This window comes from Passer domesticus, chromosome 7, assembly GCF_036417665.1.
Source record: "Passer domesticus isolate bPasDom1 chromosome 7, bPasDom1.hap1, whole genome shotgun sequence".
NCBI classification, from domain to species: domain Eukaryota; kingdom Metazoa; phylum Chordata; class Aves; order Passeriformes; family Passeridae; genus Passer; species Passer domesticus.
This window is the reverse complement of record NC_087480.1, coordinates 44187332-44213946: the sequence shown is the minus strand read 5'-3', so window position 1 is coordinate 44213946 and position 26615 is coordinate 44187332. Positions and strand designations below refer to the sequence as shown.

Below are 26615 nucleotides of genomic sequence, written 5' to 3'. Positions count from 1 at the left end.
CTAGAGCTCAGAGGTCATAGACTTTTTTTTTAGGGCTTCTGTGATCTAGATGTCCACTGCGCAGCAGGAATTACTGAATTCAAACCCAGATTTTTTTCTCTCTCTACCATGTAAAAACCTCCTTTGCATTCATATCACTTTTCTTTAGTTTTTTTAGAGAATTGAAATGGTCATTCAAGTCTCCAGAGTTTCAATGGGAGCAGAAGGCCCTTCAAGTTCAGACCTGATATTGCCTACTGTCTCAGAGTTTGGACATGTTTTCATTTATTCTCTTTCTCTGGCCATCAAGAAGGGGCCCAGTAATTCTTAGAATACCCTCCCTATGTTGCTGTGCTCTATTAGCTTCTGTCATGATGTAAAGTGCTGAATTTTTTTTTAAATAAACCTATAGACATAGCAAATAAAGATGTAGTTTGCCTCTCTCTGAGAAAAATGTCACCCAATGACAAATGTTACTGATTGATCACATATTGCTTAGGAAGTAAAAGATGGCTGTACCACCCAGTGTTTTTTTTCAATGAGCACTAGCACTGTGCATTTGAACTGAGAAGTATAATTTGAGTGTCCTTCCTTGGCAGAAAGTCATTCCCTTCTCAACATGCCACCCTGGCAGCCTTTGCAGCAGTGTACATTTCGGTGAGTAACTGACTCTGTTCAGTTTCATTTATACAAGACAAAAGTCAGAAAGTAATTTCCTGTATATTGTAAAATTATGTGTTGTCTCGATATCATGGATGGATGGATGGATGAATGGTTGTTTTTATCCTTATAATATGAAAGTAAAATAAAACTACTAATAAAGCTAGTTTTATTGTAGCTTTTAAAGAATAAGGAAAAGGTTCAACTGCTTCATATTCTTTGTTAAGAAGCAAACAAAAGTATTATGTTAAAGTATGTTTGATGCCTCATATTATCCTCATATAAAATGCAGTCTTACAGAGTGATATTTTAACTTACCAGTCAAATTAACTGTTATGTATGCTGCCTTTTCTTTGTTGCTGTCTTCACTTGATTTGCTGCTTTTAAACTTGAGGCATTAAGGGCCGTACATTGATGTGATGTAGTTTGATTTCACCTCCAGAGATTTGCAGCATGGATGAAATGGCACAATCACTCCCAGAGGCCTTCAAGGTGTTACTGCAAAGCAAGTGAATAAAACCCATCAGTCAGTAGTAGAGAATTGTGGGACATGCTGCAGCAATCACGGATGATTTTGCACTTCTGAGCAGTAACAGTTCTTCAGTATGGCCCACAATGTTTGTACTATAGACAACTTACTTGAAGTTTAAAAAGTAATTCCATCACTTGCACTGTAAAAATCAGAGGAAAACAACAGTAAAGACCAGTTAATGACATTGGATAATAGTATTGTGCGTGTACTGGGAGCTTGCCAGTATTTATTCTGCCCAGAGAAAGGCCAGAATTTGGAACAACACTGATGAACCACCTCCACTTAATTTTTGTAACCTCCGTGATATTATGGCCCTCAGTTGAGAAATGGCTCTCTAAAGCATGTGGTGGCAGCTTTTCTTGGAACAGGTTATTGCGTGCATCTGGCATGACATCTGGCTTCTGTGTTTCACAAGTGGTGGCTCCTTAGTCACATTTATAGAACATTTAGGTGCTGATTTGGAACAGTATTGAGGCATAAAATACTTATCCTAATTGATGTCAATTAGAAACACTGCCTGTGTTCTGGAAATCCATTCCTTGTGATTTCAGATCTTTCTGCAGAATGTGAGCAAATTTTAATAGGGCGGTAAAGTAAAATTAAAAGGATTACTTGTAATATTACTGTGTGCTAGTGATCTGTATATAAAAGAAACACTGAACGTGAGACATTAAAATCCTCTTAGGTATATTTAAATTTCTTCAACCACTTCTTTATTTCTTTCTTTTTTAAGATGTACTTCAATTCTACATTAACAGACTCCTCAAAGCTTCTTAAACCACTCTTGGTCTTTGCCTTTATCATCTGTGGAATTATATGCGGTCTGACTCGTATCACCCAGTACAAGAATCATCCAGTTGATGTTTACTGTGGCTTTCTCATAGGAGGAGGAATTGCTCTCTATTTGGTAAATATAATAGTCACGGTTAAGTGGAATCATCTGGCATTGTATACAGAAATGCTTCTAGCTTTGTGTACTTTATTAAATACTTAAAAATATTCATCTTTTCTAATCCACACTTAAAAGCATAACACAAGAAAAATATTTGATTAATTGGTATTTGTTGCTGACCTGACTTGATACTGACAGTGTCTGCTTTATGATCTCAAAAAATTACTGAATTAGTATGAGCAACTCATCTGAGTGAATTGCTGAATCTGCAGGAAATTAAAGGCAATATATTATACACTTGTCATTCTTTGGAGTTCTTAGGGAAACCATGCAAGGGGAAAAGGATGGTTAAATCAGGTTATTCCTATGCTTTGTGTGTCAAAAGAGATGGAGCACCTTGGAAGGGTTCTGTAAGGAAGCATGTAGGCCATATCTGCCAGTAGGAAGCTCATCAAGCACTTGCTTTTACTTGCTGCTCTCAGTATGTCTCCAGCAGGAATTTGCTGCCCTGGCTGCTCAGAGAGCAGCACAGGTGCCTGGGAGCAATCAGAGCTTCTGCTGACACCACTGCTTGAGTGTAGGCAGGTGAACAGAAGAGTCTTAACAGGCAGCGGGATGGTTTTACCCCCAAGAATTCAATGATGAATTTTACTATAATGCTAAAATAAGTTTATTTCCTGACCCCCTTTTTTCTGTGATAACATAACCTGATGTACCTGCAGATGGTCTGCAAAGGTGTCCAGGGAAAAATGGTTTTCACAGTGGCTGAAGAAACAGCAGTCAGGATAATAACAGAAATCCCATGAGCTACTAAAGTCAGCTTCTATGATTGCACTGTGAGCAGAAAGGCACTCTGTTGAGAATATTATTTCAAATGATTCTCTGTTGTAGATCTATCTAAATGGAGCTGCTGTCCCCAGTTTGAAATGCACAACCAAGTATACTTTGTTAGGTCTTCATATACTGTTGTGTGACATCATACAGCAGAGAGTATGTTTTCCTGGATACTCAGCGCAATCTGCCCTCAAAACTACACACCAAGAGGAGGATGAGAAATAATGTGAAACTACAAATAATTCTGAAAGGAGTATAAAGAATGAGTAACTCAAATTATTTAGTCAGATATTTGAGCCCCTCACTGAACACTCTCAGTGGAGTCTTTTTAAAATGACAGCCTTTTACCGTGAGTCTTCTGATTAGGAAAATGTTTTAGAAGTAAATCTTATTAAAGTTCTGCACAGCTTGGAAAACAATTGATTAAGAGTTGATACATTTTTCTATGATGTAGATATTGTATTACATGGTTATTGTGCAGTAAAAAGAATCTGCAGACAGCAGAGAACAACCCAAGCTGTAACAAGATTCGGTAAATCTGGGTAAATGATAGTGTAGTTGTAAAATAGCTTTGCCTAAGAGACTGCAAACATCTTATTTTGCTATTTTTCTACAAAACATTATTTCTGTATCTGTTGCTTGATAAAAAGAAGAAAGCTCATGGAGGCTAAATCCTTACCTCAACTATTTATTGCCATGAATAATATGTCCTACTGAGACTACTTCACATAAACCTAGAGGTACCAGATTGAGGACATAATTTGGGCCAAGGCTAAACTAGTGAGGAAATATATTACTATGCTTACTTGCATACCCGTCAGTTTAGCTGGAGTAATTATGTCACTGAATTCTATTTAAAAGCAAAAGAATGCAATTAAAGCACCTTAAAATGTGTCCCTTTTAACTTTCTTAACTGACTGTTGATGCTTCTGTCCAAATATCAGGGCCTCTATGCTGTGGGGAACTTCTTACCAAGTGACGAGAATGTGTTTCACCCAAATTTTCACAGAGAACCTCTAAGGTCATTGACAGACCTCAGTCAAGATGCCAACAGAATCCTGCCAGGTAAAAATGGCAGCAGCAGCGATGGCATTGTCTCTCACCGTACGGAAAGTATTCTGAATAGAAACCACAGAGATTCAGGCTCTCTGACCAATCTCAAGAGGGCAAATGCTGATGTAGAAATAATAACACCACGAAGCCCAATGGGAAAGGAAAACATGGTTACTTTCAGCAACACTTTGCCAAGAGTCAACACACCATCCTTGGAAGATCCAGCAAGACGCAATGCAACAATACACGCATCAATGGATTCTGCCCGTTCCAAACAGCTGCTGTCCCAGTGGAAGAACAAGAATGAAAATCGAAAGTTGTCCCTGCAAGTAATAGAGACTGAATCTGGCCAGTCACCACCAAGGGCTATCGAAATGAGGTCAAGCTCAGAACCCTCCAGAGTGGGTGTAAATGGTGATCATCATGGCCCAACTAGCCAATACCTGAAAATCCAACCTGGCAGTGTTCCAGGTTGTAACAACTCAGGTCTAACTGGTGGGCCAAGGGTCTCTATTCAGTCCCGTCCTGGCTCATCCCAGCTAGTACACATTCCTGAAGAGACTCAGGAGAATGTGAACACATCACCCAAAACTAGTTCAGCTAGAGCTAAATGGCTGAAAGCTGCTGAGAAGAGTGTTGCATGCAGGAGCAATAGCCAGCCAAGAATCATGCAAGTCATAGCCATGTCTAAGCAGCAAGGAGTGCTTCAGGGCAGTCCAAAAAGTTCGGAGGGAAGCACAGTGACCTGTACAGGAGCCATCAGATATAAAACCTTGACAGACCATGAGCCAAGCAGCATTGTTAGAGTTGAGGCCCATCCAGAAAATAACAGACCTGTAATTCAGATGCCATCAGAAGGTGAAGGAAGTGGGTCATGGAAATGGAAAGGTCCTGAAAAAGTCACTCTTCGTCAAACATATGAGCTAAATGATCTTAACAGAGACTCTGAGAGCTGTGACTCCTTAAAAGACACTTATGGGTCAGGTGACAGGAAAAGAAGCAACATAGATAACACTGAGCATCACCATCATGGAATCACTACAATAAGAGTCACACCAGTGGAGGGAAGTGAGATTGGCTCAGAGACTCTGTCCATTTCTTCTAGCCGGGACTCAACACTTCGAAGAAAAGGTAACATCATTTTAATCCCTGAGAGAGGGAGCAGTCCAGAGAACACCAGAAACATCTTCTATAAAGGCACATCCCCCACACGAGCGTACAAGGACTGAGAGGAGACATATCAGCTGGTCCATGCCACCACCAAGTAAACACATCTTGACACAGGTTCTGCTCCCTTTGTTTTGAGCTGATATTTACCCTTACGTGCCAAATTATTGACCAGCAGCCCTGCATTGCTGATATGCAATGGGCATGAGCCTGTGAAAAGCATGTGGTGGGGGGAAAAGCACAATGCCAGAACTAATGTGAAACATTTTCATGCAACTTGTTTCTTCAGATTCAAAACTTTTATCTGAGGGTGATGATGTCAATTAAAAGAATGGTCTTGAACACACTGTATTTCCTGAATGTGCCAACTTTTTATTTTATATTTGTGTCCAAAATTGACTGACTTTTTCACAGCAAAGGCTGTATCAGTGGTATATATTCACCTTTGCAGAATTTGCACCAAATCTTTAATACAGGATGGTGCTGATGATAACTTTACATGTTTTGAAAAATTGCATAATTATTAGATTCTGCAAACATGACATATTGATGTGCAGTTACTTTACAAGTAATATTGCTAATACTATGATGATGCTGGCTGCATTCATTTAGCGTAGGAAATATTTACAGCTTTGTTATAGTGGATCTGTCACATTCAAAGATTGCAAAGGTTTTGTGTAGTTCTTTAAGATGTCTACTGCAACAAAAATGTGTGGGTGACATTCCATTAGAATGGAATGACTATCTATTTTGAATAGTTTTGCTGCTACTGCTCAACTTTTGTTTAAGAACAGGTGCTACTAATGAAGAGGCTGCTTCTTAGTGGGCTAACTTGTAGAATTGTTTTAAATTACATTTTAAGGGGTCTTATCAAGTACTACAAGTGATTCAGATTTCACGTTTTTAAACTTCTTATTCTGTCCTTCAGCGACCCTTCCATTTTTCTATTAGTTTTTAAACAAATAATGCAAGACACCAGTAACTGCAAGACGTGCAAACGTGAAAGGTGAGCCATGAGTAAATAAAAGTAGATGGCAACTTTCCTAACCAGCTTCCAAGGAGACAGGAATTAATATCATAGCTCACACTTAGAAGCAGTCATTCACCTCACTTGCTTAGTATGCCACAAGAACAATCACAAGTTTCACCCCAATCACCATCACGCAGGGGATTTGTGTTTCGGTTTAAAGAATGGAATGCCTTGGTATTGCAGAATCACTGAACAAGTGTTGCATTGTGCCACTACTACAGTTCACCTCCCTTGAGACACCCTCCAGAGCCTTCTTAAGCATGATATTTTTCCCACCACTGCCACTTAAGAATATAAAAGGTCTCTGCACCTGAGAAAACATGAATTATTTTAGTAAACTGAGTTTTGGATATAATGAAAAAACTTGCCTGCTAAAAATCTCCATTGCCAAAAATTATTGAAAGAATAAGCTCTGAAAGGAATAAACATGGCATGGCCTGCTAGAAGAAATGCCTCATTTCATTTGGCTCTGACTTAAACCCTGAAGGAAGCCAGGGGCAGTGCTCACCCACTGCAGCTCTTCACTCTCTCCTATTTCTACCTGAAAAAGTGCTACTCTCAGTCAGCTGGCAGCTCCCCTGCTAGAGGGGGAAGAGAATGGCTTAGCAGTCCTTCTCACTGAATAAGAAGATCAGGTCTGTTCTCTGGCTTTTTGAGAGAAGCGTTTTGGTCTAAGTCCTCTTTTCATTTAAAGTATCAGAGAACCAGATACATTCTCTATAGTCAGAACCTGTATACAGACCCTACCTACCCACAGAACTCTAAGGAAAGGCCCTCCCTACCCCAGGCACGTAGGAGGTAGAAGGAAGAATCATCCTGTTCAAGAAGATAAACAGCACAACACAAACATAGACCAAAAAAAACCAAAAAACCCCAATGACGTAAAACCAAACAACAAAACAAAAACCCAAAAAAAGACCTCCAAACCAAAACAAAATCCCAAACACAGCCCCAAACCTAAGTCATTTCACAAGTATGAGGATGGTGTTTGAGAGTCAATGGAAAGCTTTACGTGTATTTCCCAGTTCTACAGGTGCTCCAGGCTTAGCTGAATGCTTGCTGTCAAGCCAACTGTGCCAAGCTATGCTTCCCTCACCTGCCCATCACCCAGTGCTGTGGAAGAGTGTCAGTCCTTAAGGAAATCACCACACTCTTTCTGTTACTGATACAAGATGACCCCATCACACTTAGGATGATTGGGAGAAAGTATTCTGCAGGCTGCATGTAAGAAGCTACCCAGTAGGGTTGCAGCATATTGTGTATGTTAAAAGCACTGTATGTTGAAGACACACTTTAAGGCACATCAGCTGGGGAAAATAATCATAAATACCAGGAGAAAAAGAAAAAAAAAAGTAATTTTTTTAGAAATAATTTCTCAGATGCTAGTCTTTACAAGTCAGGAGTTGTTTTTTCTTTTCAAAAGGATGTATCTTTAGTCCTTGGTATTTAATATGAAATTTTGTACAAGATTCCTAGGAATTAAAAACACTTGGACTGTCATGGACAAAACCCTTTGGCTTTAGTTTAGTCTAGGTACAGGGTAAAGGAGGTAGGATTAGCTTTAAAGGAATGGGTAAGACACAAACACTGTTGGCCTATCAGTGCAGGGAAATAAGATGCAATCATTTGTTAGTTTGTAAGTGCAGGGGAAAAGAACGTAAGTAGATGAACCTGGAAATAAAGGAAAATTGAAATGGAGAATAATGGCAATAAAGCAAAGATTAGAAAACGTTCCCTCTGGCAATTTAGCTGTTTTGGAAACAGCAGGATTCCTGGTGGGAGTGTTTGTTCTTTATTCCTTGGTTTTAGTCAGATATATATTGGCATATATGTTGCTTTTATTACTCTAAAACTTGCTGCACTATTTCAAGTGCAGTGTGATATTTTTCCTAAAGTTTCCTATTTCTTAAGAAAAGATTTTAAAGCTCTTGTGTAATCATTGAAATTATGTTCTATACATAAATATTGATATATTCTTTTTTACTCAAAGTGCCAAAGGCTACTGTTTTTAATAATGGCTTATCAAATTATATTACGTTAGAGAGCAGAAATGTAATAATATATACATTGGAACTCAGACCTCTGCATGTATATTTGATAAGGAGCCTTTTGTAAAATTACTCTTTGTTTACATTCCACTGGTACCTTAATTTAAAATTAATCAAATAAATTGACAGGTGACATCTTCTTAGTGTTCTGATTTTCTTACTTGCTAACAGGCACGATTTTCTTTGTTAGGCTGTGCTTTACTGAGAAAAGAAAATACTTAAAAATAAAATATGTTTTTAAATGAGAATTCTCTATATAAAGTATTGTGTTTAATAAAATGTTATGCCATGTTTTCAAATGGAAAATAATTTGTAAATTGCTATAAATGTATTTTGTTAAATAAGTACAGATCAATGCTACTGTGTGAGTTTATTGTGCTAACATCATGAAATAAAGATAAAATTCCTCATCTATGTTTGTTTATCTCTGTGGTGAAACAAAGTCTCACTTCCCCAAAATTATTTTTCAATATAAGGTATCTCATGATGTGTAAAAGGGGTCATCAGTGAGAAACCTTGAGACGTTGCACAATGGTAAGAATTTATGAGGAACAGTGTCCAAACAAACTTTTCTCTAACGTAAAAGCATTCTACAAAACAACCCCAAGTGAATTGGGAACTTCAAGCCATGTGAGGGTGTGCCTGCTCAATCATTCCGCAGCATCTGCTGCACTGCAGAGCCTCTAATGCCCCTAAGCCACCTTGCTAGTGTTGGGTAGAGCTGCCAGACGTGGTGAGGCCAGCCTTGGATTTGTGAATGAGAACAGGGCAGGTGTCAGAGGCAAACAGAGAGGACAGGCTCTCAGGGGAAGAAGCTGGGACGCAGGAGTCAGCAGGTGTCATACACCCTTTGCTGGCAACAGTGAAAGACCTTGTGTGTAACAGCACACTCTGAAAAGCAGTCTTACCTAGAAGGCACACAAAGTACTTGGTAAGCAGGCAGCAAAGACTGTCTCCAAGCCTGACTTGAGACACCCTCAAACAGCAACAGCAGAGCCCAGGTGCAGGGGTGGAAGACACAGCTGTAGCTGGGACACGCACTGACATTGCCAATGGTCTAACTAAGGACCACAGGGAGCAGCAGAGCCCCTGCAATGCATGGCAGTGCAGCAAACTGACTCTGAGAAGCTTTCCCAAGTGCAGGCTGCCCCTTTGTACCTGTGTGTCCTTGGAGCAGGTAACCTGCTGTGGCTGGGGAGCACTGGGCAGCTGCTGTCACTGCTGACTGCAGCCAGGCAGCGCAGTGCTGACAATGTCACATGTCACATGTCACATGATCCACACCAAGACAGTGGGGTGCACTGACATCACCTCAAGCTGTGGTGCAAATCTGGGTCACTTGGCAACCCCTGTCCCATGACTTTCATGACAAGTTAAGGTGGGAGCCCTCCGGCAAAAGAGAATCAAAGACCAGTATGTTGTCTCTCAAAGAAAGGGAAGAGTCTGTGCAGTTGTGATACTGTTCCCTCTGTGGTGACAGAAAGCACTGTCTTCCTGTGGCTGGGCTGGAGAATGCCCAGCCACCACAGCTTAAGAAGCCAGTTTCAGGAGAGGCCTCTCCTTTGGCCCCAGCAGATACTGCTGTGGCAGTGCATTATATGAGGCTGTGTGAAGCATAAGGGCTGTGGCCCAAGGTTAAGGCGTCCCATCCTCTGGGACATGTGTTGGTTGCCTGGGAAAGCTACAGACAGTGATGGCTGGTATGGCTGAGAGATGCCCTGTAAAAATGCAAGAGAGAAAAACAGACTAGGGTAGGACTGCTGAAAGGTGACATGTAATGCAAATCTGATGAGTTCTCCCCTGGGAATGGCCACTTCCATGGATCACAGAGGGGCCTAGACAATGAGACAATTTTAAAGGGCATATTTTATACATCTGAATTTTGGTTAAAAAGAAAGTTCCCATCTGATGGGTATCTTTGATGTAGAGATTATATTACAAAACTTCATCTAAGATGAGAAAGTACCTCTATTAACAAATCCTGTCACATTCTCTTAGACCATTCTGGATACAGCAAGAGAGTCACTAATTTAAGAGAGCTCACTGTGATCCAGATTGATGACTAAATGTAATCATGCAAAGGGGCTTACAAAGGTATGATTGATTAAACTGAAACTTAAATCTATTTTGTGCTGGATTTTATAAGAGCTTCAGAGGTCTTGATATAAGAAGTCACGTAAGACAAGACTGTACCAGAATCAGTTTGGTATAGATTTATGAAGACCTTTTGTGTGACAGATCAGTGCACACCTAATTTGGCAGGAACATTTTAGAGGCATTAGAACCTCATGACTTAATAAAGTCATGAATAAAATCTTATCACAAACCCTAAAGCACTGAATGCATCAAACATGGGATAAAACTTGCTAGTGTCTCCATAATCCACATTCAAAATGAGAGTAAGGCAACTCCAGCTGCATACATGTGCATACAAACACATACAACACAAAGTCAATATGTTGCATCCAGGGTCTAGAAGGAGACAACTAAACCTACAATTTAAATCAAGGAATCAAATTGTGGCAAGGCTGCAAATACTCTCTCTAAAATTTTTCTTCTTTGACTGCAGTAATCTCTTCAGGTATTTCAAATATGCATATAGACATCATTTAATTATACCTCCCATGTATGAAATCTGTGACTTTACCATAAAGAATAACACAAAGGTTCACATTTTTGAGCATTTTTAAATAGGAATGTGCTTTATGAGCACATTCCTGTTAAAAAAAAAAAGCTAAGAACTTATCTATAACTAAAGCAAGTCTGCTCAGTCGTAAAAAACACTTCTCATGTTTGAGGGGGAAAAAAGTTATCCCCCCCTCCAAACTTCTCCCTACCTTCAAAGGCCAGGTGTCATTCAGTCTTTTCTTGCTGTATTACTTTTCCAGTGCTGCTCAGAAAGAAATGGGAGTCGTGGGGATTTGTGGATCTGTCAAATCTCTGCAGCCACTAAATGATGCATAAGGAAAAGCTCTGCCCTCTCACCAAATCATTCAGAGGAGACTGGAGTATATGTAAGTGCAATGTGATCCTGTTTCTGCTCCTGCTTCAAACAGAGTTTGTGGATCATGATCTCTCTTCCTACCCCATGCTGAGGTCAGAAGACTCTCTCTGCTATGTGAATAACAGCACACAACTGAGAGCAGTAGCTTTGCTCATTTTCACCTGTAAACTATATTACTATGCTTTGTAAACAATAGCCATATTTGAATTTTCTCTAAAAGTAGCTATCATGTTTTCAATTAGTACAGGCTAGGTTTATTGAAGTTCTCAGTATGCATTGTTTTAGTGTTCTTTCATGTACATATTGATGTGATATTCTTTGCCTGAGCTACGTAACTGATCCTGTGGGCAAATCACCCTGAAATTTGTTTGTTTTAGTCAAGGAAAGGTGTGGATACTTACCAGAGTCCAGGTGTGCACTTTTTTCATAGAGCATCAGCAGGGGCTGAAAACTTGTGCATGGTATCAGTTGCAGCCTCTTCTGATACTTCTTGACTTCCTGTAACATTTGAGACAATTATCTTTGCTCTTATAAAAGAGGAGAGCTTTCACAGAAGTGATTCCAACATCTTATATCTCCCAATACTGATTATAAACCAGCCTGGCAAGCTTTGGCCACTTGTAGGCTTTAGTTTCCTGAGAACTACTATGGATATGATGACAAACTAATGCTTTGGTTTACTGCTAAAGAATGAGCAGAAAAACTAAAGAGAAGCATGCAGTTTAAGTGTTCAGGACAGCTTCATATGGCACATTCTGGCTAGTAACACAGAACAAATGTGCTGTGAGCGCTGTACACCTAACAGATTGCAAACTTGTCTAACCTGCTAAACCAAGGCAGACCATGGAGAGAAGTTTCTTAAAACACTTTTATTTTTAATGAGATTTATGAGAGAGCTCTCCATTCACCAGCTTCTCTTAGGATGCAAGTGGAAGAAATTATATAAGTTTAAAAGCCCCAAAACATATACACCCAAGAAAAAAAAATTAGTCAGGAGAAAGATGAAGATGCTATGCAAAAGGGAAGAGTAAGCAGCACTGAAAGAACAAAATTATAATTTTTAAATTTGCATGTGATTTTTATCAAGCAGTGTAGGCAGCTAATTAATACAATCAGTGCTTTCTTAATTCCTCTTCAGTAATTCATAAAATAAATGAAGACTGGGTCACTGCAACACAATTGATTTCATTCCATATTAAGATACAAAATGGGCCTAGTTCACAAAACCCTGAGCTCTTGTCATTGAGAAGAGTAAGGGGAGGGTCCAAAGGAACTGGTGAGAATATATCTTAATCTGTGAAGTGATACAGAAGCTACATGGATACTTTATGATAGTCAAGATCAAAATTTATGAAGATTACAAGAGTAGCTAATCTAGCACTGGACATGCAGCTAACACAACCAAAATACTTCAGGACCTCTGAAGGAACATATTTTCAGTGAAGCTCACTGAGTGGAGTTGCAACAAGGCTGGTGAGTTGGACAGTATCAGTTGTATGCCACAAAGCCCTGTTAGACTGCATAAACAGTCTGTTGTTATAAAGGAAAATGTGTAGAGAGACACAGCAAGAGATCTGCTGCCATAGAAACAGATGTAGCTGCTAGATGTGCTGCATCATTGCTACACTGAGGAAAAACCATGGATCAGCAGTATACCACAGACTGCATCTAACTTGCTTTGTTCAATCAGACTTTAAAACCTGAAACAGATAAATGATGATCAGTTATTATTTTATAACATAATATAGCTGCACAGGCTTAGCACAATTTCTATCAGGACTTAATAACTAGTGGAAAACTGGAGATGAAAAACTAAAAAATTAAGGAATAAATATCATTCAGAAGCTTTAATGTGATGTTCATAGTGCTTTGCATTCTCAGAAAAATGAAAAAAGGTATGGTGCCTGATGGTTCATTTCTTATCCAGACATTGCTCCTATAGCATTTAAAGAGTGCTTTACTTTTGCAGTGTTTGTTCCTATTTGCTAACAAATGAAGCTGAAATTCCATATTTTTAATCCATCTCTCCTATTCCAGTTGATGATACTTTCTTTTTCATAAGGAATCCAACTGCCAGAACCAGACACTACAAGAGTGCCCATTCCATCTTCTATTGCACCCAGTCTTGTTCCAGCCTTGTAGAGACTTAATGCAGCCTGTTTCTACCACAGTGCAACTGCTTTATGTGGAATCAATGAACACTTTTACAAATAAAAATAAACTGCTATCTAAATCACTGCAGAAACAGGACTTTAAAATTCACTTTTAGAAAAAATGATCATGAAAACAGTTCAAGGCTGAAATGTTATTTCTCTGTAGTCAGTATCTCATTATTCTCTAGAAAAGTGCAAATGTATTTCTGCTTTTAAATTATGGCAACATGGAGCTTTGGATTATCTAGAGAGAGATTAGCACTGATACACAGCTGATAAATTGAATTCTGAGTCCACCTGATTCTCACTTCTTACAAGATTGGACTGCATAAAACAAAGTAGTCATACAATAAATTGCAGGTAGAGATGTAATAACTGTTATGTGTATTACATTTAGGGCACAAGGATGACATTTGGTAGATGCCAAATCTCCTGCAACTGTATTAATCTTTACTGAGTGCTGTCAGTTCTTGGTAGAATTCTGATGTTATCATTTAAATAGGAAAAAAAATTGTATGCTGGAAATTTATTCAGATTTTCTCTCTTCCGTGAGACAAAAATAAAGTGCTCCATTTAAATGCACTCCTACATGGTTTTCACTGCATAATGGTACTCTGTGGCAGCAGCTTGCACAGTAATGCTGCTTTCTACTGAAAAGTATGAATTGACCTTATGTAAACTGCAGTAATTGTTTCCTGCATTAATGAAAAGATCCTTCATTTTTCCAGAAGAGGAAATTCAATTGAATTGAGGTGCTATGAATCCAGAAGCTCAGATGTTTGCAATACTTATATGTCTCTGGTAGCAGTACCATAGAACAACCTATGCAAGCAGAAGCTTCTGGATAAGAACATCAAAGATCTATCACTTAAGCATTAAAGTGTTGAAAGTGCTTTCTGTCTTTTTAGCATATATTTTCCAAATACATATTTTTAGAAGTTTCACTGAGCATCTAGTTGATTATGTTGTCTCTTTACTAAACACAAAGTTCAAATCAGTGTCCTGTACTGCCAAGTGCTTGAAAGGAGTCTTAAGAAAAAACCACTTTCTTTCAGGTTGGCCTTGTTTTCGTCCTTGAGAGTGCTTGGTGTACATCAGAGTAATGAGTGCTTATTAAGAAGAGGAGACAAAAGGACAGAAGATTTGTATATTGCATGCTGTTTCTTTTCAAATTGTGATCTACATCATCTTAAAAATAAATTTAAACCTTCCCTGTCTTGGGACAGTGAAGAACCGCTAGGATCCTTTAGCTATCACAGTGAACATTAAAAATTTCTGGAACTCTGTTAGCTAACATAATCACTCAGTCTTTTCAGCATCTGAAGTCCACTGGAACCAAATCAATCTTGAGGAAATGTAAGCTGTCAAGATTAAATAACCTTGTGTGTTTGAAAACTAGCAGGAAAGCTTCTAGCTGTTGCTACAACTTACAGCTCTACCCAGATAAGCAATCATAATGTCAAAATATGGCATATACATGGACACATTGATAGGCAGATTAAATTAATTTCTAAACATTTTTAAAAAATAGAAAGAAATATTCCCTTGAAATTGCCAAAATTACTTGATAACTGTCAGTAATAAACCCATTGCACTATCTTTAGTATGATTGTGTAGAATTCTTATTGTAGAATGTGGATCCCAATGGGCTGAGTGCAGCCCTGGCTGTCCTTGGTCCAGCATAAGTAGCCTGTGTGAGGCTTTGGGTTTTGAAGATTGTCAGCAGTAAGAGGGTGGGAAATGATAAACCTGGAGTAGTAGTAGCAGCAGGATCAGCCATTCACCAGCATGGACAAGAATATGGACAGAATATGAACAAGAGGGGAAGACAATGAGTTATGGTATTGTGTATGCTTCCCATCACACCTAGCATTCAAAACAGGAGTGTCTTCCAAAACAAATCAAATAATCAGCAGTAACAAAGCCATCAAATCAAGCAGTGGCTAATTATTCACCCACACCAACAAACAAAAGCAGCAGCATTTCAGCTCTCCCCTTAGTCTAAAAATTCAAAACTGTGAACTGAGAAATGTTCTAGCTGGAACCTCGCAAATGTCCTAACCCCATTTCTCACTAATCTGTCTTTCCTGCCTATCAAATTCAATTGACTGACAGGCAATTTTTTGGAGCCTTTGTACTATGTAAGCTCCAGTAATTCCTTCTTTAAAAAGCCTTTCACTCCTGCTCACTGCAAGAGGTGAAAAAATGTGCCTGTGTGAAGAAAACAAGCAAATTTGGCAGAAAGGAATCCATCAACTGCTGTTAGCACGACCCTTAGGTACAGCAGCTGTGATGAGCCAAAGGCCATAACTGGCAATTTTCTCATTGTTTTACTTCATCTCTCAAGAGATAGTGATGAGATTTTATTGGCCCAGTTAACATCTAAGTCCTGTCAGACTATTTTAGATCAGATTAAGTTGAGATTGTTTGAACAGATGAAGATAGAGAGCTAAAAATACTGAGAATGACACACTTAGACATGAATTGGTCATTCCTTCAATGAAGAGGAAGGATTATTTCTCTCTCCCCTTTTCCTTAGCAACTGTGAAAATGTTGGGTTCTTCCTCATTTCTAGAAGAGCCTTGATTTCAGGATTACCAGAAAAATAGAGGCATCTACTTGTAGCCAAGGCATCTTCTGAATAGCACAGGACCTTCAGTTAAAGCTTTTTAGACCCTATGTCTTATTATGGGAATTATTTCAGCTAAAAGGAAATTACAAAGCCTGAGGTATGGGAAGCCTTTTATCACACCATGGAGTGCTCATATTATAATGCATCTCTAGGAGAGAACTTGCTTGAAAAATACTATAAATGGGAGCCTCTATAAGAGGATGCATAATTATTTATCTGCTGATAAATTCTGACAGATCATCTTTCCTTGAGTAAAAGACATAATCAGAAAGTCCTTGATCTGTTAATGGGCTAATAGCACTCTAAATCCAGACTACCATGGAAAACACTGTTAGCTTTAAAATACTGGTTTACGTTTTTGGTTTTTTTTCTTTTTCAGTGTGGTATCACTGAACTCTATGCATCATATTGATATTGTACTGGCAGTGTTGTAATTTGTTTTGTCGGTTTTTATAATTTTTTACTCAATTAATGCTTAGCAGAGTTATTTTCATTCCCACTAAATTCAGCCTGAGTCCTCAAGCAATGTTTTTTGTCAGGGTGGTTGGCCAGTGTCTGAGATAGGGTTTAAATGAATAAACATTTGTTACTTAAATGAGTATACAATATTTCTTACCAACTGCTTCATTTGTTCTTTAAGTCAGAGTCATTTTGTGTCAGATGGACAAGCAAGTTATATTGAAGGAAAAAGGAAAAAGAATCCTGAAGCCTCCAACTATAATCCCATTATGCAATCATTGCTGGAGACTCCAAACCAAGAATGTCAGCCAGTCACATTCCTAACAGAGACTGCAGAAATTTCTAGGCAAGACCCTGAGGTGACTATACAAGTACAAGTGATTGAAGAGAACCTAGAAGTGAATGCAGACACAATCTCCACAGCTTCTTTACTTCTGTCCAGACAATTTGCAGAGAGAGGAGGTGACTAATGCTGAAGAGGAATGAGAGAAATGTTCCTCCTTTTCTGCCAGACCAATTATTTTATAATTACTGTGCTGCTGAGAGTTTGGGACCTGCTGTTGTAGTAAATCTGAAAAATCAGAATAACACATCTAGTGCACAAAGGAGTAATGATTTTCAAAAGATTTAAAAATGCATGAATGTCTAACAACCTGCATCCTGAAAATTTTCCACTGAATCCATGAGGGGAGGTAGCAGCAAAGTAATAAAATTTTAACCATATAAGATGGTCACATGTTTTTTAGATATTTATAGACATTTTGTGGAACAGACTAGGGTTTGGAGATTTTACCATTTTGCCATGAAATTAAACCTATAAAATAAAATTAAAATGAACCCTCCATGACAGATATCTGAAGCATAATGATGCTAAAAATAAAATGTTACCAGGGAAACCAAATGGAACTGAAATTAGTGATACGGCCTGATCTAAAGCCACTGAAATAAAATGAGAACAGGATCAAATTATACTGAAGAAAATAAATCAAAAGTAAAGCAGTCCTTCAACAGCAAAAGCTTTATTCTGACAGTATTTCTGATTATAAACCAAAACTAATATGAAACTCCTAGTATGGCTTTTTTCAATGGTCTGGATGTCCTCATACAGGGCTCTGTGTGGGTGGGTGTGTCTGTGTGTGTGCAAGACTCAACAACTGAGCACCAATTGCCTACAAGGGGCCTGCAGCCTGCACTGCAATGATTCCTTCCTCAGCACAAGAGCTCATAACTTGAGTCAGCTTTACATAACTAAAACTTCATCTGTTCTATCACGTCGGCAACTCTTCCATCTTATGTTTTCAAACTCCTTCGAGAGAAAGTTAAAAGGTGGAAAATTATTCAAGATACATTTCATTAAGAGTCTAGATACTCTAATTTCAGCAGACACATGCATTCATAAGGAGCAGAGAGTCACCTACCACTCCTAACTTCTCTATTTCTGAAAATGTTAGTCTACTGCTGTAAAATGGCCAAATAGCTATTTTCAGACAGAAGACATTACTTCAGGACTAAATTATTTACAGAGAAGTACAATGACTCCACACTTGACATCTCCATCCTACATTTGTTAATTTTATCACCAAACTCAATCTTACTTCCTCACTTCACCCACAACTTCACAGTGGTATTGGTATAATATATCACAATATCCATTCTTACCCAGTGATGGCAGGAAGGCTCCCCGTTTGTATTATTGCTTACATCCTCCTTCAAAAGAGCAAAAGATTAATTCTCACCAAAGCAATTACCTGGCAGCTGAGCATTATTTTATCTAAAATATTATTGATTTTTTTTTTCTGAAATGGGACAGTGTGATAATCAGTGATTTTTAATGGCTATTCATTTTACTAATTTTTGGTTCTTGGTTCAGATTTCAGCTGAACAACATAGGTCCACCACACTACTTTTCTTTCAGGTGACTTCTGTCCTTTTAGTTATATGCTGAACCCAAGGAAAAAGTGGCCTTGATGGCAGACACCAAGGTCTGCCATTGTCACAAGGAAAGTTAATATGTCATCTTCACATCAAGGCATATTAAAAAAGAAAATGCACACCTTTAGTTTTGATGGTTTTTGACATGTAAATGAGTATAGCATTGACACTTCTATGTTTTATTTATGAGACATAAACAGAATTAATCTTGAGAGTTATTCTGAAGCATTTTGTTGAAGTAGGCGGTCTACTATCATGTTATAGAGCACAGAATAGCAGCATTTACCTTAAAAAGTTCACTTGGAATGGCATCAGGATTAAAATAGCAAACCTCTGGCTCGAATGGTTCTGGTAACAGCTCATTTGATGCTTCAGTATGAACTAAGTTAATTTCTCTAGTGAAAACTTCTTCTCAGAAAAACAAATGGTCAAAGAAGAAGAATTGATTAAAATGCATACATTCCCAGTTATAGTTTAGAGTTCATATGGTTGCTACCTTTTTTGTTACTCATTTATTATTATTTTTAGATATTATTTTATATATATAATCTCCATTATTTCAAACCTGAACTCAGTCTGAAAGATGTTCAAGTATCTTGCAGACATTTACTACCCTAAATGCAAGCGCAGCTGCTGAATATGTCAATGAAGCCAAATGGCAGCAGCTGTCTAGATTCCACTCTGGAAAAGGCTACTGGAAAGGTGGCTTATCAGAAAGAAAGAGAAAATCCCATGATACTCAGGTTTTACTCTCCAAATGATATTTTAAATCCTACAGTGCAGTATAGTGGCAAAAGAAGGCTTACTGAACCTGATAAAAGCAGATTTCTGGCTGAGATCAAAGCAAAAAAATAGAGTTGGAGTAGCTTTGCCTCTGCCAACAAGCTCACTTGATGATGGAAATATCTCTTGTATGTTCACAAAAATCTGAGGAAAAAGAGCTGACAAAATCAGACTGGACAGTTTGAGAAAGGCATTGGTTGCTCACTGAAAAATACTTTCTAGGCAGCATTGTAGCAGCAACCTGGCTGGTGGCAGGACAGACAGATGGCTGCACATCCACCTGCAGACAGCAATAATTATATCACCAAGGATTTCTGGGTTACAAACAGCACAATACAAAAACAGCAAATAAAATGTACCCTCCTACAATTGTACCTACACATTTTTCTGGATGCTTTAATTGAAATGTAAGCCTGGCAATAAAGCACCCCCAGTGTTTGTGATTACCAGCTGGCTATTACCAGAGACATACACAACTCAGCACTCCTGTAAATCCAGGACTCACCATCACTCCTCAGGATTCTCAGTTCTCAATCTCTCTTGTAACTCAGTAAAACAAAGCCCACGAAACTCTTATCTTTGCCATCAGTTATGGCTGCTGCACTCCACACACATTTAATGTATCATATTCAGATTTCCTCACATCCATCAAGTTCTTTGACAATAATTTAGTTTTAAATAATCCTGCGTGCTTGTGTATCTTATAATCGGGACTGACTGGAGCTTCAAGGGGAAAATAAAAAGTGCTACAAGAATCAGTACTAGAATGGCTTGATGGAGAAAAATAATATGGAATATGGAAGACCAAGCATAAATATCAATACAACGATGTAAGAAAAATCTCACCTGCTCGATAGTTCATGGTTCAGAGGGTTCTCAAACAGCACTTTTGTGGCCTGTTGCAAGCTGGGTTTAGTGCAGCCATGTTAAAGGACTGTGATTTCCTAAACCACAGTCTTCTTTAACAAGCATCTGATTTGAACTCTTGTAAAAACACTTACTCTGCAATTTTCTTACGTTTTTTAATGCAATTTATTATCATCTACAGTTTGGTCATGGATAAAACCTTTCTTCTTCAAAGCATACAGTTCTGTTGCTCATCCATTCTTGCTATTTTCTTCTAAGAAAACTGCAGCTGCCGCTATGAAAATATTAAGGCTTCATAAAACAGCTGTCCTTAAATGTCTCATCACACCTCTCCATAGACAAGTATGGCACAAAGCCATATTTCTGGTTTTGTTCTTTGCATCCATGTCAGTTACAGATTCACAAATTCATACAGATATTTTGCAATAAACCTGATGAATCTTGTTACTCTTGCAATAACTTCCCCTTCAAAGTGCAATTGCAAAGCACCGAAAAGAGAGAAACTAGAAAAATTAGCAAAACAGACCTTATATTCTGCTTGGTTTCTAATGGCTAAAAATGCAGACTCCTTTAGGTTTGTATCAAAATATTAATGTTTACTTCCCTTTTATATTTCCAGATGAGACCTTGTTTACAGATTCTCCTGCAGAAAGCTTCTAAAAGGCAAGTTGGGAAAAACAAAACACTGAAAGGCTGACTTTTATGTCTCATTTGAAGAAGCGGCACAATATTAAAAGCAGCTGAGTGCCTGAAAAATTAAGGATTTACAAGAAAATTACTTCAACCTGTTACTGTTTAAAAGACAAAGAGTGATCAAAGCATAAACTAGATTAAAAGCAAATATAATCTGTCAATTTCTATAATTGTTAACATATAAAACTTATAGAAATTGAAGAAACAGAGCAAGTTTTGCTGCAAAAAAACCCAAATCTTTCTAAATCTTGTCCAGTATTTCCCTATTAGGGAAATTTTCCCGAATTAGACAGATTTGACAGCAATCTAATCAGTTCTATCAGGAAAACATTAATGTGCCTGAAAATCTCAAAGAGAAACTATCCTAATCCCAAATTTATAGCACGCCACTTGTTCCAAACATCCTTCTAAAATACACCAATTAATAACTTCATTGTTCATGACAATGTGTCAACAAAATTACACTCAGTAAGAGAGAATAACACAGACTGCACTGTGGGGGAATGCATGTCAATTCACCATGAGGAGGATGTGGGGTATGCCCACCACAGGTCTTACCCCACCCACAATGTAGGATGACCTACAGACTCAGCTTTAACCTTTCTGACAGCCCTAATGAAATAAACCTAGAAATAGGGGGAGGGGACAGAAAAGGAAAATGGGGTTTGGGGGTTACCCACAGATCCTTAAAACTGCATGGAAGGTAGGGAAAATAATGAACATGAAATCATCCAGTCTCCTGTAGATCTCTCAGATCCAGCACTAAGACTGCTAAAAGCAGTAATTTCCAAATGTATTTACAGCAACCCTGTAAGCATGTTTGTATAAAGAAAATGAAAAAAAAACAACCAAACAAACAAAAAAAGGGATACAAAGAGAACATAGAAGGATATGCAGATTTAATGTTCTTACAGAAGTAACCTTCTAGTAACCTTCTACATTGCTCTAGCTGACGTAATCAGTATTAGCTATCATCAGTGCAGAATACTGATTTAATGTGGGGTAACACGTCTTGCACCAATGTTATTATGCCCTTTTTCTTCCGTTTAATTTTTTGAAGATGTTTCAGAATTGATGGCACATGGCAACTATTTAATGAAACTCTTAGTATCTTCATCATAGGTTTGTACCTTAAAATCACATCTGTCGTGGGACTAATTTCTGCTGTTATAACTATAAAACTCAACATTTATCATCTTTTAACTGATGTTAGTTATGATAAAATGGTTTCTAACTGTAATTAGATAACAATAAAAATACTTTATGTGTTTTCACAACAGATTGATTGAAATCACATTTGCTTTGTCCTCTACATAGCAGAAAAACCAAAGTAAGACATCAGTCTCATACAGCTGCTGAAAAGGTTTCTGTCCTGGACATTTGTTACTTCTCTATCTATTCCAACTTCATGGCCACTAGGTTCCTCCTAACCCCTTGCTTAGACTGGCAATGCTGATTACAAGTGCCAGAACCATAATTTCCAGAACACTGTTTTCAGATGGGTTGTCATTCAAAACAAGGAACCAGCCATGATTTAGGGTTTCCACTTCATAGCAAAATATTCCCACACCATAATGTGAAAATAAAGAATTCTGTCTCTTTCTCTTCAGCATACTACATTTCTTCTCGCTTTCCAACAGTTAATGTCACACTCAATTCACTCAAAACTTCAGACAAAACTACTCTAAACACTTCTTTCTTTTGCAAAAAATTTAATAAATTTTAACTCATGCTGCTCACCTACATTATGTATTACGAAAAAACCCCAAAACAGCAATTTTAATGCATTGAGGGTGGGGAGGAGATGGGGAGGTTCACTGAAAACTTCTTTTATCATTTTCTTGGGGTGATTTCTTGTGTTCTTCCTTTACAGTTAGAATAACATGTATTCTGTTTAGTTCTAAATAAAACATGCAGTAAGGTGAGATGTTTCATATTGGCAGACCAGACAGCTAATTTATGCATGAAGTGCAATTTATAAAGCTTTTTAAGCACTTCCAGAAGCTCACATAGATTCCATAATATATATTTCCATGGATCTCAACCATGAAGGACAGGCTAGAGCCCACGTACGGGTATAAACAGGATACTGTGAAATTATATACAGAGGTAGTCAGGCATAAGCCAGAAAATTATTCACAGATAGAATTTTCTTCCATCAGTAGTAAAACTTGGAGTAGCTTCAGTTAAAGCAGCATATCTGGAAAATCAGGAGCAGAAGAGTACTGCACATCATTTAGATACCTCTCCCTGCTGATTTTTGCCTTGAAAAATAAAAGTGCAGGAGTGATTTGAGTATTTTGAATTGTTGTAATTGTCCATCCTCCTTTGTCAGAGCATGAGAGTCACATCTGGTATGTCACCTAAAGTTAAGAATTTACACAGCTGACAAGGAACCATAGTGCCCAGGATTTAGGTGCTGATAACTAACATTCAGCTGTAAGGTGATTTACATTTTAAAAAAAACCCATCCAACTATAACTTTCTATACCAAAGTTTCATGTATTGCCAAAATGAGGAAGTAATAATAATTACAACACAGAGACTCTAAACAGCTAAGTAAGCGATTATCCTTTTTCTTATACTTTGTACAGGTCCTTTCACTGGCTTTTGTGGCTTTCACAAAAGCCACCAACTGTAACTAACATAGATTTTGTATAAAATTTTCACAAATGACTGCAAAAATTAGGTTAGAAAACCAGATGCAAAGACTGTGGGAACATCAAAACTTTCAGTACTTTGACATTCCTCTCCAAAAATTAACATTCAAAATTGTGTCCAGTACTTTGTGCATGCAGTTATTTAGTACCCTGTCATATGAAACCTCAGTTTTGCTGAAAGAGATCTTTAATAGCTTCTCTTCAGCCTTCTACAGTAAGAGCTCACTTACAACTGCAGTCTTTTCTGCAAACAATAACACAAAAAGTACAAGGCTGACAGCTCGATAAGAGTAGGTGCCTGTCATAGGCAATGATAGATAGTCATCCATCCACCCATCTATAATGACAGAGCCTAAAATTATTACTTTTAAAAATCATTTTGTGTTGTTAAAATGTCTTACAGAACAGGGAAAAAAAATTAAGAAAACCTTAAGAGCCAATTAAAACAGAATTCTTTACAGTACACAACTTTTCTCAAATTCATTTGAAAAGTCAGAACTCCAAGAAAACAGACATTTTTTCTTCTGTTTTTGTGAGCTTGAAATGTGTTTTTCCTTCTTCATAACCACAGGAGTGATCAAACCTAAAGTAATATTTTATTAGATTGACCTATCTAAAGAACCTTGATTATTTCCATCAAAGTCACTGTGAAAAGGTACGTGTAATTAACAGCCAAGCTATTCAACATCAGTATGAAGCTACAGTGGTTTTGCTCTGGTTCTTTGCTCATAAAAGAACTAGCAGGAGGCCTCCAACATGGGTCAAAGGGCAGAGGATCACCCTAATAAAATGACAAAATCTTCTAAACTAAGGACGTGTGCTGTCTTCAGTCTAAGTTGTCACAGACAAAGTATCTGATCCTAAAATATAATTGTGTTTGGGATGTATAACACTCTCTAACACAATGGATGGAGCAACTCCAAAATTCTGTCTGTAAAGGGAATAAAAATTCCAATCATGATTTTAATAGCATTTATTTTTAGAAGAAACAGGAACATTAACACAGTGAATAAGATAAGCCCAATTTTAGGAGCAAGGTTGAAGAGGAGAGTACTTGGGCACTTAAAAGCCAAGGTTTTAATCTCAGTTCCCTAGGAAAAAAATACTGCCCTAAAAAGCCACCAATCTATCAATTATTTCACTTACCATTGCTATCTTTCCACACAGCTTCACCAGCAATATATGCAAAGAATGTTATAAGTAATACAAGTAAAAAGTGGAGAAGGCAATTTAGATACATCAGAAAAATGAAAATCCACAACATTTAAGCCAGCTAAAAGTCCTGAAGCCTTATTTTCCATTAACAGATACATCTAATACATACTAGGATATGTAAGCTAATACTGAGATGCTGATTTTGACCGGAATAAAATAAAAACCATTACTATCTTTTAGTCTATAATTAAAAATAAAATTTGAGGCTTCTGCAAATACTAGCAAATGTATTGTGTGTGTGGATGTGTGTGTGTGTATACTACCCTTGGTGCCTTAAGTCAGGAATAAATGCACATTTAATCTCACCATAAATGGGATTGTAGCAATGACATTTCTATTCCAGTGTACTACCTTGCCAGAAGATGGCCATGACTTTACTACACTTCTCTGTGTGGTAGAATGATAATATTCTTTAACATTTCAGTATTATTAATGTTGTTTTAATCCTGATACAACTTTGTACCAAAGCTCTGATACCTTAACATAGAGCCCACTTTCAGATATTTAATTTAGCTAAGTCTAGTTTCCCAGCCAAGAGCACTCTCCACATGTTCAGACCTGAGTTTTTGGCTGTGAGGCCAAAATTGTAAAGCACAAGTGCCACACAGACACCCACTGTCCAGCCTCTATTTAAATACCCAGCTTGGATTCAGGGTGCCACTAAAGGTATTACATTTTAGCTACCAACTCTCATGAAGCATAATTTCATTTTCAAGAGCACTGGTTTCTTACACCTTCTATTGAATTTTATGAAAGCATTGAATAGTACTTAGTTATTTTTCAGATACCTGAATTTGCATTAATTTCAATAATAAAGAATTTCAACTAAAGAACAACAAAAAGGATTATATGAGTTGGGAAAGATCAAACAAAGAAAGATTTGAATTATTTTACAAGATTTAAGTATTACAGCAACTTCCTAGCATTTAGCAAATGCACAATGATTCTAATTCCCTGCTCTAGGGACCACATAGCCTAAAGTCATGGCAGATTTGCTTTTCACAGTCGGCTGTCCCAACAAGTTCCAATGAATTAAGAAAATCTCTCTGTGCTGTTTCTTAGAAGGTTCCTATGGGCAGCTGTGAGGGTCCAGGGAACTGGGACTGAGAGATTTGTGCTAATAAAAACTCACTTTAATCTTTAACACCCTTAAGTGAGGATTTGCATGAAATCCTCTCCTTAATGTTTTAATTCTAAGCCAGAGGAACAATTTCTGGTCCATGGTATCCATAACATAAATTTAATCCACTTGGAGATCAGGATTCATCACACCTACAAAACATTAACCATGTTATGGTGTGAAACAGCAAAACTTTCATTAAATAACATTCTTTGGCAGAAAATTTGACTTAAGTCTGTCTGGGATCCTTTAAGGTCTTATACTAGTTAGTCTATTTTGAAGAGACCCTATTGAAAATATAGCAAATGGACCTGATGAATTGCTGATCTACAATAACTTCTGTTATTCCACAAAGACAAAAAAGCACTTATTGAAGAAACAATTTCCTTGTCACAACCAATGCGGCATTAGCATGGCATAGTGCCCAAGAGAGCCGTGAGAAACGAGTCTGGAGGAGACTGCCAGAACTCAGCATTGCCACATAAACTGAGCACTGAACCTCAGAAACATAAAAAATTTCTGAAGCAGAACATATTTGGTATATTTGACGCTTTCTTGTCCTACTTCACAAAACCAATCCCCTATAAAATGTTTAAGTGCTCAAGTCAATGCTTAAGCAAGAGTCAGAAGCTTTACTTTTCTTAGAAGCACATAATTTGAAAACAAGTGATGGAAAAATTATGACAGCTGATGGACTTTATGAATTAAACTAGCAGAGACTTTATATCTGTTTTGTGGATAGCCTTCCCTGAGTAGGTGTGTTGCAGGCCACAGTATCTAGTATGAAATACACACAAAGAATACATCTATAATTCTAGCTCTTTGGTTTTCACTAGGAAGGATCTAAAAACTAAACTAGCAATTCCAGTACTTACCTAGAAGAAAACACTGCAGGTATTATC

At 37.7% G+C, this 26615-nt stretch overlaps 1 protein-coding gene and 2 long non-coding RNA genes across 3 annotated transcripts in view; 2 read left to right on the top strand and 1 right to left on the bottom strand.

Moving 5' to 3' along the window:
• Nucleotides 1–8607, top strand: part of PLPPR4 (phospholipid phosphatase related 4) — a 29668-nt gene extending 21061 nt beyond the window's left edge. Inside the window, exons 5-7 of the mRNA XM_064428140.1 lie at nt 579–636; nt 1905–2078; nt 3842–8607. Coding sequence (XP_064284210.1) covers nt 579–636; nt 1905–2078; nt 3842–5179 — 1570 coding nt within the window. The 3' untranslated portion in view covers nt 5180–8607. The remainder of the gene's footprint in view (nt 1–578; nt 637–1904; nt 2079–3841) is intronic.
• LOC135305036 (uncharacterized) overlaps nt 1–26615 on the bottom strand; it is a 112565-nt gene that overhangs the window by 17304 nt on the left and 68646 nt on the right. The window contains exons 6-8 of the long non-coding RNA XR_010366302.1: nt 18103–18150; nt 11601–11697; nt 958–1137 (exon numbers count right to left, since the gene is read on the bottom strand). This is a non-coding gene — a long non-coding RNA (uncharacterized LOC135305036). The remainder of the gene's footprint in view (nt 1–957; nt 1138–11600; nt 11698–18102; nt 18151–26615) is intronic.
• On the top strand, nt 9372–13356 carry LOC135305037 (uncharacterized). The gene is made up of 3 exons (XR_010366303.1): nt 9372–9608; nt 11084–11291; nt 13262–13356. It is a non-coding gene; the product is annotated as an uncharacterized LOC135305037 (long non-coding RNA).